Below are 11,127 nucleotides of genomic sequence, written 5' to 3' on the forward strand. Positions count from 1 at the left end.
AATTATTCAAAGTAGCAACCGGGCATCGCCCGCGCCACGTACACACTAGTTCCAAATTAAACACCGCAGTGATTCCACAAATTGGCACCAATGCACCATCCCACGCACTTTGCACCTCTCTTTAACAAACTTCCCGGTCTTTATATACCCTGCTTTCAACATTTTCCTCCTCATTCTTCAAATTCAAATATTCGAACCTCCTCTTCTCCCTCTCATTCTCTCTCCATCTTCTTACTGCGCAATTTTCTCTCTCCAACAAGTTCGAAATTCGCCAAAATGGTGATTTTCGCTCTCATATCTCCGACTATCTCAGTTCATTCTCACTGCATTGCTGTTTTTAGCGTTTTCTCGCAATTCTAAGTTCTTCTACTCTGCTTCTCATTTTGATTTTAGGTTGTCGCCCAGAAGGTGAAGGAAGCGGAGATTACTGAGCAGGAATCGCTTCTACTGGTAAAATTTGTCTTGTCCTTTCAATTTTCAGTTCAATCGAAGATGAAATTTGTTTAAATCGCTTAATTGTTCATCATTCAGTTGTCCGATCGTTTGAATTTCGTGTTTGTTTGGCCAGTTTCGTGAATTCGAGCTTCAGAGTATAGCACATTGCTTGTTTTCCTTAGATTAGGGTCTTCATTTTGACGCTATTATCATGTTTTTTTGAATCGGCTGTAATTTTCGGTAGATTGTTCAACTGTTGAGTTCGCTATTATTCGACTGTATTATGATGTTTTTTAATTGAATTTGCGATGATTTATTGTGCGAGATGATTTTGTGCGAGAAGTTCCACTGATTAGTGATTAGAGAAGTTTGAGCCAAGTTTATTTGCGCGAGAAATTTTAGTTTGAATATGCGAAGAGCCTGTGTGTTAATTGAGTTTTATTTCAGAATATGTTTGAATTTGAATGGATGAATTGTTTACGCGGTTCCGTGATAATTTTACTTGAATATCATTCTGGAAATACTGCTTGTTTCACTGGAAGTTAAACTACTGTATTATTGGATGATTTCACGAAGTTCAGAGTTATTTGTAAATTTGTTAGCTGAGATTGCACTGGTGCTTGACATATTATCGTCCATAGAAAAAATTTCGTTATCTAGAGAATACAAATTATAAGATTAGGTTAGGCCATTTTGGATATGTGATCAATACTACTTGCTAATGGAAATCACTAATATCAGACTAGGAATTTGCTTCGGATTGCAATATTCAACATCAGTTACATAAGAGGCCTATTTCCGGAGAAATACTTCAATGATAAGAATGTTCCTGCTTTAGGTAATATTCCTGTTGACTTCATCGTAGCTTCTGTAGATGTCAATATGGTAGTCTAAGGCTCTAGGCATTATGTATGTTTTTGCAAATTCATAATAATTATCAGAGATGAAGATAAAGAAGCTGATGCCAATGGATCCTGAGTCCCGCAGACTGATAGATTGGATGGAGAAAGGCGAGTACACTTTTAAAATGCTTTTGACATCTACTTGTTTGGTTTTGTTGCTACTGCTAGGGTAGCTGGTAAACATGGCTGTTCTGTGCTTTGGCAGGTGTATATGATGCATTGCAGAATAAGTATCTAAAGACACTATTGTTCAGCATATGTGAGGCAGTAGATGGGCCTGTAATTGAGGAATATGCATGTAAGAATCTTATGCAAGAATTAGAAAGAAACACTGCTTGACTCCAATGAGTCACCTAGAGTGACTTTGTCATTATGTGCAGTTCATAAGCATGCGTAAATATGACATACACTTTCTTTTTCCCTTATCTTCTAGTATGCATGCCTTATTTTATTGTGATGGCAACTCAATGATACTCGACTGCTATGCATAGCTGAATTATCTCAAATTTTTTATATACATCTTGCAGTTTCTTTTAGCTATCCAAATGCTCAGAGCCAGGAAGTCTGCATGAACTTCAATCGCTCTGGAAACAAAAAGAAGGGAGGAACCTTCAAGTGTAATTCTATGGATGAAGTTACTCCAAATCAAATGAAGTAAGACCTACTAGAATAACCTCTTTTATTGAAAAATTTCAAGGAGATTAAATACATGCAGTTTGCTTACGTGATATGGGCTTGATTTTATGCAATTGTATTCTGATTTGTGGAGTTAATCTTGTAGGAGTTCAGCTTGCAAAATGATACGTACTCTGGTTCAGCTCATGAGAACACTTGACAAAATGCCAGAAGAGGTATAAACATTCAGCGAAATGAGTAATTTGATATTATGGAATTTTTATGATTATGTCAATCTTAGATCAAATGTAACGTTGATAATACCTTCTCATATTTCAGCGCACAATTTTGATGAAGCTCCTCTACTTTGATGATGTGACGGTATGTCCTTTTACATGTCTATTTTATTTGTCCTAATTGTATCAGTGCCTGTTATTATGCATCTTGGGCATGTACTATGTAGTTAAAACCAGCCGAATCCTGAAAAAAAATCTTAACTCATTTATAGCAAGAAGTATCTATAAGATGATAATCTTCTAAAAGTTGACAACATCCATAATCTTATGAACTTGTTAGTTATTAGTAAGAGTCTAGCTTCAGCAGTTCAGGACCATTGGGGCCACATTTTTGTATCTGGAAAGCTGCAGAATACATACTTTGAGTGACCTTTTAAATTGTTATTACGAGATATATCTTCGGATGTTAAAAAAATGAGTTCCCATTCACAACTCCTAGTTTTAATGGTGGTAACAAAGATCTCTTATGTACATATGTTTTCTTTGTCCCTGCTCTAGAAAACCTGACCTTATGTTTAAGTTCATTCATGGCGTGTATCTGTAACTGTAATTTCAACTGAAACTGCAGCCAGTGGATTATGAACCACCATTCTTCAGAGGCTGCACAGAGGAGGATGCTCGCAACCTGTGGAATAGAAATCCCTTGGTAATGGAGGTTGGAAATGTGAATAGCAAACATTTTGTACTGGCTTTGAAGGTGAGATATAAAGTTTTGTTAGGTTTGAATCAGAATGTTACAGTTCTTACAGAATTCATATTGAGATTCATTAATCTTTACAGGTCAAGAGTGTACTGGATCCTTGTGAAGATGACAATGGAGATAACAACGATGAGAGTGTGAGTTTAGGAGATGATTCTGTTCATAGAGATGATACTTCAGATTCTGGCAGTGAGGTCTGTAACTGGTTTGTATGTTCATCGTGCTTGTCATATATGTAAGAAATGTTTATAACATCGTAATACACTGAATTTCATTCAGGTCAGTTCCTCACAAGAAGATCAGTATGTAGTCCAACCAGTGGGTAATTGCCGAACTTTCTCTCTGACGTAATAAGCTAATGAATATGTTCCATTAGGGACTGTAATGGTCTTCTTGCATGCTCATATGTGACATGGTGTAGAAATAATGAGTTACTTTTGTTTTGTGCTTTTCTTTCCCAGACAATCAGCAACATTGTGAAGAAGATACCGTGGTTTCTCAAGGAAGTGGTAAAGGCTTCTCATTTTTGAGGCTATTGCATTAAAGGATAATGCTACTTGTTTTACAGAAAGTATCTGGTACTTTGTAGATGACACACAGGATCCGGCAGAAGATGAACAACAACTAAGCCGAGTAAAGGACTGGATCAACTCCCACAGCTTCAATACTGTGGAATACACTGATGTGCTTGCAAATTTCCCTGACATCTCAGTGGTAATAATTTTTTTGGTCAAAGAAGACTTACAATCTGTTGATTCTTGCATTTTGAGTATTAGCATAATTTTGTTTCTGAAATTATATTTCGATTGCAGGTTCTGATTGAAGGTAAATTGTCTCACTTCACCCCTCTAAACCTCGTCTGAGAAGGGAGTATTAAAAGCGACCTTTGAACTTCCATTATAACAGAAAGCATATATGTATTTTTATTGGTGACAGAGATCTTGGACAAGCTTGTTCTCGAAGGTCTTCTAGCCAAATCTGGGAAAGATACATATTCTGTCAACAAACAAAAGGTTGCTTGGATTACACTTTGTAACTCATGTTCATTGCCTCTGTTATCTCATTCTTTTGTAACTGTGTACTGATTTTTGAATGTCCGACCAAAATTCCAGGACTCTGAGTATGAATTCGATATCAAAAAAGAAATAGATGACCAAGTTCCAGTAAATGAAGAGAAAACTGCTCCTGGCTCTGGAGAAGATTACTTGTATATGAAGGTTACATCCACTTTTCTTGCATACTAGATGGGTTTTTTTAAGTTTTTTCTATTATAAATTCCAGTTCCATTCGATAGTTTGTGAGTTGTGACTATGTGATGTATTCTTTTAAAACTTGGCCTTTGTACTTTCTGTTTTTGGCATTGGAACATTTCTCCGGACTGAGAATATAGGAAAGATTGAAATTCTGCAGCATAACTCACTTCTTATTTTAAATCAAAGGGAGATGCAAACATAAAACAGTTGTAAAGGGCATTTAAATTGAATTGATTTTGTACAAAACAGATGGATATCCTGTGATAAGTAATTATTCCTGTTCTAGATGATGTTCTATTTCAGTTTTTTTTTTGTTTCATTTACATTGTCCTTGAGTTGTAAGTTATGAGTGCAGGCCTTATACCATGCTCTTCCCATGGATTATGTCACTGTTGGCAAGCTTCAAAATAAACTCGATGGTGATGCCAACCAAAACACTGTGAGAAAACTTATTGACAAAATGGCGCAAGATGGATTTGTTGAAGCTACAAGCAATCGCAGGCTAGGTCTGTTTAGCTGCATTCTTTTACAATGCCTCTTTGTCTTATAAGAATTCATATAATATCTTTTATATTCTGTCTCAGGCAAGCGTGTGATCCATTCAGATGCAGCTGAGAAGAAGCTACATGAAGTAAGAAAGGCGTTGGATTTTGAAGCTATGGTAATGATGACAATTATCTGTTGAATTTTCCAGTTTATCTGACCCATGAGATGATGCAATAAGAGATTCTAATTACTGGATTGTAATCTGATTAACAGGATGTAGATGTTAATGCACAACAAAGCAAGCTGAACCATGCTGAACTTGAGAAAACTGGTGAAACACTCACCTTCTGACTCTCGCAAACCATTATTGTAGTATTATGTATGCTAATTGCCTTGTGATTTACAGGAAACAAAAGGGCTGAGGTTTCAACCTGTGGTGTCCTTCACTCCATTGGTTCTGATATCACACGCATGAAAATCAGATCTGAATCTGAAGGATATCAGAATGGTTCTCTTAGGAGTGATCAGTCTATTTCAAAAATAAGGAACGGTATAAATACTCCCGTGAGCAAGAACGGGGTCAGTACTATTATATTGAAGTACCCTTCTTTGATGTTTCTACTAATATATATCAATTCTCCCTCAAAAAAATATGTAACTGAATGATTCTTTTGTGATTTTTAACAGCCAGCAGCATCAAGAGAGAGTACCATACCTGGGAGTGGTAGAACCAAATTAAACGAGCATACCAAGACTTGCAGCGAGGCTGATGATGTAACCTGCAGTAGGCCATCACAAGACAAGCGGTCTAGGAAGGCGAGCACAGTAAGTTATATGGAGCAATGTTTAAGCAAAGAAAGTTATGTATTCATGTTTGGAAATGGTATTTACTGGGTTACAAGTTTACTTACTAACCTGTGATGTAATTTTACCTGGACATAGGTCAAAGAGCCAATCATGCAATGCTACAAGCGCCAGAGATCACAAGTTGTTTAGATGGCGGAACTCGTTTAATACCAGAGAGGTAAACGCTTTTTCTTAATTGTGCCCTTTGGTTAATGGTTCAACTGAGAGTTGAGTCACATACTGCATTTGAAGTGGATGTGAATTTCATAATTTGCAGAAAGTACCACAGTTGTTGATCTGTGAGTATAATTTTCAGCAGAAACTAGCTGAATAGCTGACAAATCAAACTTCTTCTAGGGAGTACTATTTTATTAGCGAAAGAGTAACCTTTTTAGTAATAAGTGATTCTTGTTATATGTCAATTAATTTTAGTCACACACACATTATTTTTCATTGTGTTAGTATAAAGTATTGCACCTAATCAGTGAGCATGAAATGTGCACCAAAAATGGCCAAGCTGGTTACTCGCGATGGCAAATCATGAAGTTATGCAGAGGATTTCTCTTTTAGCTTGTTCATTTCACTAAGCCATTAGGAAAAATTTCTGTGACTTGGCATGGAAAACCTCTGGTAATTTAGTATGACCCAAGAAAGTTCAGGGATTGCATACTGATGAGCTAAAACATCGGGACTTAGAAACTAGGGATCTGTTGAGAATTTCGGGTTAGTTTATAAAAGATTGGATGTGGTTGAACCATTTTTCATGTTGACAACTACAAGTGGCTGGAGTGGCTATTTACATTTGAATATCTTTCAGAAAACTCTGAAAGTGTTCTGTATCACATAGTCACAACAGATTTTGTGATGAAAATCTCTTTATAGCTTATTTCTTGGCAATGTTAAACAAGGGTTTCTCAGTTTCTGGGCAATTCCTGTGTGACTCACTTTTCGCTGGCCAAGAATTGCATTGAGCCCTTGTTTAACAAAATATGCTTTCAGCGTGACATTATCCGGATATGGACTAATTAGCTAATTGATCATGTCACTTGCAGTTTTGGAGCAACCAACTTGTACTAGCAGGAATAGTTTTTGAAGGCTGACTATTGGCAGGACCTAGCAATGCAGTATAAAGTAACTCACTTTTGGACTGCAGAAGCGGAACTAATATCTGTTTAATTAAGTTTTAATTCAACGAAGTATTGTACTTATGCTAACCAGGTTTGTTTTGCCTGGATAACTGAAAGGTGTTTGTATAGAACTTCAAAAGTCCCTCCCCCAAAAAGGATTTGTGCACTAATGTTGCATTACAGTTCCCTTTATCTACTACTGAAATCTTGTTTTATCTTCTGAATGTTAGTAGCATGAAAGTTTCTGTATAACTGAACATGAATATATTTTGAATGTTCATGAAACCGATCACAACCCGTGATCTTCCTTCTTTTTTCTTCAAAACAGTTCCTGATCTGTTCAATTGTTCAAACATATTTAGCTGTTGCCGAAGTCTGTAGCTCTTCGGTACTTGAGAATTGATACTTCTTGCTGAATTACCATTCAATTGTACTTGGTCATAAAGTTTTGAAGTGCTGAAAATTGTATAACCTTCTTCCTGGGTGGTTAGAGATACACCAGTTACCAGAGAATCTGATTTATTTGTTAAGCACTTATGCGGTTACTGGTTAGTGATAGCACCTTGATCCATTGATCAATGATTGTTAGACTGAGCTATTTACACTTTTCTATTTATCTCTCAGGTATTTCAGTAGTTTGCTGAAAGTCTAGTTTGAGAGGAGTAGTTAACTAAAGACCCACATCGACACTGAAGAAGAGTTTTTCAGTCTTTATTAACCTGAACGTGTAGCTTGTCCCTTCGGGGACATCTGATAAAATTGGAACGATACAGAGAAGATTAGCATGGCCCCTGCGCAAGGATGACACGCACAAATCGAGAAATTGTCCAAATTATTTTGGCAAAATCTGATTTTTTTTTTTTTTCCAATACTTTGAAAAAAAAATTAGTCTCTACCCTTTAAAAATTGGGAGCTAAGTTACTGTTCCTTATGAACAGTAACTCCCCATAAATTAATTATTATTTTTATTTTTTTAACTAATTATCCTAATTTCTCTTTAACTAATTTGTCAACTACTTTTATCAAGGGTCATTCACACCAAAAAAAACTACTTTTATCAAGGGCAATAGTCTTATTGAGACTTAATCTAAACACTTCACTGCATATTTCTTTGGTACTCACTCAACAGCTCAACTCATACTCCTTAATCTAATAAACTCGCTCTTAAGTACGAAGTTATTTAGAGCTGGGTACATGTACCAAGTGTCTTTTTTGTACTAACTTTATCGATTTTGTTTATTTTCACAAGTTACTCTTGACTGAAACCGTAGGGTCACACAAATAATACGTGAACGGATAAAGTATTTAAGTGAAATAAATAATCTATTTATGAACATTCGGAAACGACGGATCTCGGTTCCAGTGGGAGCTGAAATCGTCAAAAGGCAAAATATAGAATGCTCCGGAAATGATGATATTACCGGAAACGGAAATATATATAGATCATGACGGAAATATAAATATTATCCAAGTCGTAGATGTTGCCGGAAACGGAAACATTGCATGTACGTATCGGAAAATATTGTCGGATATAGAAAGTTGGAAAATGTTTTATAAAAAGCAAGGAATTATTAGGGTGTTACACTTGCATTTCTAGTGATATATCTAGCTCAAATGACATTTCTTTTTTGGAAATAATATCTCTAAGCAGTATTTGTGCCATTAATGATTGTATTTTTATTCCACAAGGTTCATCACAAACTATTCTGCTGTATATTCTGATGTTTAATTTATGTAGTAACTCATTTTGACCCAAAAAAATATTTCTTTTGGAGGAAAAAAAATTGTGCTTTAGTAGTATATATAAAGATTAGCATGCATTTGTTCACCGAATAAAGTCAGTGATGGGATCAGAGCTGGTCACAAAGTCATGTTATGTATGATGATATAGTACGGTAACCCTAATTGTCAACTTCATTTTTGTCGCAACTAGGTTAGGGGGTCGTTTTTTCGTATATCTGATATGTGTAGAAACACACATATCAACTAAAAGACAAATAGCTAAAAGACAAAAAAGGAAGTACCATTCATGTAAAAAGTATCATTCTGTAAAAAAAAAGTACCATTTGTGTTTAGAAAAGTACCATTTAATTATTTTTTGGTCCTTTTTCCTATTTTGTCTTTTGTTCTGATATGTATTTGCCCATACATATCTGATATGTATTTGTACTTCCTCCTAGGTTAGGTCCGTGCAATGCACAATTTTTATTAAATACTTCTTACTTTGTTAGTCCAACACTAACTTATTAAAATAATGTTTTTTATAAAAAAAAAAAAAAAAAAAAAAAATTCAAGTTTTGTTCTACCTTCGTTTCATTAAATATTCTTTACCCTTTGTTCTACCTTTGTTTCATTAAATTCTTTACCCTTTGGAATATGTGTTCAAAAATTAAAACTTTGAGCATAAATTCTCACTATTATATCTATCAAAAATTATCATGAGATATCTTGTTAGATTCATCCCGAAATGTATTTTATAAATATCAACTTTTCATATTTTTGTTGCCATACAGAATTGGATATATTAACAGTCAAATATTGCACTGGAGTGCGTGCAAATGGTAAGTGTAAAAAACTTATTGAAACAGAGGTAGTAATGTGGTATTGAAAAATTAAGAGAAAATAATGAAAAATAAGGACATAACATAAAATTTTAAAAGTTAGACTTAGAATGGAGCTGACAGTTTATGTATGCATACCAAAATGATCGGTTTATATGTCAAAAATCTACTTTTATTTTATGTACATAATTATAATACTTGTAAAAGATTGACGTTGGTTAGATGTTCTAGACAACCTCTTCACATAGGGGTTCATTCTTGAACCCTGAATGAAAATTGTATTGTTGTATATCCAGTAAAGTGATATGAGCAGTGTAGATCATAGGAAAAGTTTCCTCATCTTTCAACTTGGGTTCCGAGTCGTCCAAGAGCTGGACTACTCCTACTCTCATAGTACGTACTGTACTTATAGGAAAAGAAGGGACCTTCGGGGTCATTCACCTCTGGGCGGCTGGGCCCTGGCATATCAAACCTCAAGTACAAAGCATCATCATCAGAGTGTAATTGTACTTGTACATTTCCAGTGAAGTCACCTTAGCAACGTAAGTAATAACACAAGTTTCCTTATCTTTCAACTTGGGTTCCAAGTTGTCCACCTCCCCCGACTCCTTTTACTATCAGAGTGTAATTGTCCTCCGGGTAGATATTGGTATGTTCTTTGCCCAACCCTGGCATATCCACCCTCACGTACAGAGCATCATCGTCTTCAGTTAAATAACATGCCTTCCGCTGGCTAACAACTTTTAGGTCGGAGAAAGAGGTTTTGTAACAAACCGGGTGAGGCGGCAAATTGCCTGATTCGGGTTGACCCATAATCGTCGATTCTTTCTTCTTTATTGTCACCGGTAGCACACCCTTGTGCAGGTTATTCTTCTCTTTCATCTCCAGCGCTTTCCGGTGGTAATTGGAGTGATCCTCATTGGAGTAACTGGGGCTATTAACGGGCCTATACTCGGCTAGAAGTACACCCTTTGTTTTATACATCACCCCACAAGCATTACAAAGCGTACGTGATCCCATAGGCCCCTCCCGCCACTGTGGCGTGTTCTCGACCCCACAGTGGAGACATTTTCTCGTCATCGTCTTCTTCTCCGGCGAGACAGATTTCGGGATTGACGGAGATGTGGTGGATCGCCTGGAAGAGTAGAATTGCTCCGCCTTAGACAAGAAGCTGACGTACTCCCTCAGTTATGGCTTCTTTGCTTCGATCTCTCGGACTTGGGCGGTGTGGCGGAGGTAGGGCTGCGTTCTTGATTATCAACGCTGCCGTCGTAAGAATTTCTGACAACGGACCGTGGGCGGAGATTGTGGTTGGTGTTTTGCTGGAGTGGGTTTCTTGACGTTATGACATATACCGTAATACCGGTCGTTGTAATTTCACTCTGATGACAAATGCAGGTGAATGAAATACGGAGTTTTAACAGTTTACTGATCGAGGTGGTACCGCCACATTGGTTACTTTCAGCGTTTATCCAAGGAGAAAATTCTAAGTACTTCCTCTATATTTGTTTTTGTTTTATATATAAAAAAAATTATTACATCACTTGAAGGGGAAATAATAGCCCAAATTGTATTGCTTGATTTATCGTACACCACGATAACTATTACACTTTTATCTAATTTATTGTAACTTTTAATATATTTTAATCAACTTTTATATTATAAAAAAAATAATAGATAAACATTTTAAATGGTTAAATGATTAATTTTATACATTATTATGATTTTGATTAAATAATTTTTCTTAAAATGAAAATTTTAATCACTAAAGATACGTAATAGATAACTGTTACGGTTTTTTCATGAAATACCCCTTGTTTTTTGCGTAGTTCACTAAATGGCCATCGACTGTCAATAATACATGAAATAGGGATATTTGGTGAATTTCAAATTTAGGCTAATGGAG

At 35.9% G+C, this 11,127-nt stretch overlaps 1 protein-coding gene and 1 non-coding gene across 2 annotated transcripts; both read left to right on the forward strand.

Moving 5' to 3' along the window:
- The first annotated feature begins 72 nt into the window (after positions 1-72).
- LOC110798839 (meiosis-specific protein ASY1) lies at positions 73-6,985 on the forward strand. Its single transcript, XM_022004041.2, has 23 exons — positions 73-279; positions 394-450; positions 1,177-1,273; positions 1,377-1,445; positions 1,543-1,635; positions 1,865-1,991; positions 2,119-2,188; positions 2,292-2,333; positions 2,817-2,945; positions 3,029-3,142; positions 3,228-3,270; positions 3,410-3,457; positions 3,538-3,662; positions 3,761-3,773; positions 3,885-3,961; positions 4,061-4,165; positions 4,557-4,707; positions 4,786-4,862; positions 4,961-5,018; positions 5,094-5,266; positions 5,375-5,512; positions 5,630-5,711; positions 6,586-6,985. The coding sequence occupies exons 1-22, from the start codon at positions 91-93 to the stop codon at positions 5,681-5,683; spliced, it is 2,049 nt and encodes a 682-aa protein (XP_021859733.2). The 5' UTR covers positions 73-90; the 3' UTR covers positions 5,684-5,711; positions 6,586-6,985.
- Positions 6,986-7,394: 409 nt separating this feature from the next.
- Positions 7,395-7,497, forward strand: LOC130462298 (U6 spliceosomal RNA). Its single transcript, XR_008922394.1, has one exon. It is a non-coding gene; the product is annotated as a U6 spliceosomal RNA (small nuclear RNA).
- Positions 7,498-11,127: the final 3,630 nt, after the last annotated feature.

Source organism: Spinacia oleracea, chromosome 5, assembly GCF_020520425.1.
Source record: "Spinacia oleracea cultivar Varoflay chromosome 5, BTI_SOV_V1, whole genome shotgun sequence".
NCBI classification, from domain to species: Eukaryota; Viridiplantae; Streptophyta; class Magnoliopsida; order Caryophyllales; family Amaranthaceae; genus Spinacia; species Spinacia oleracea.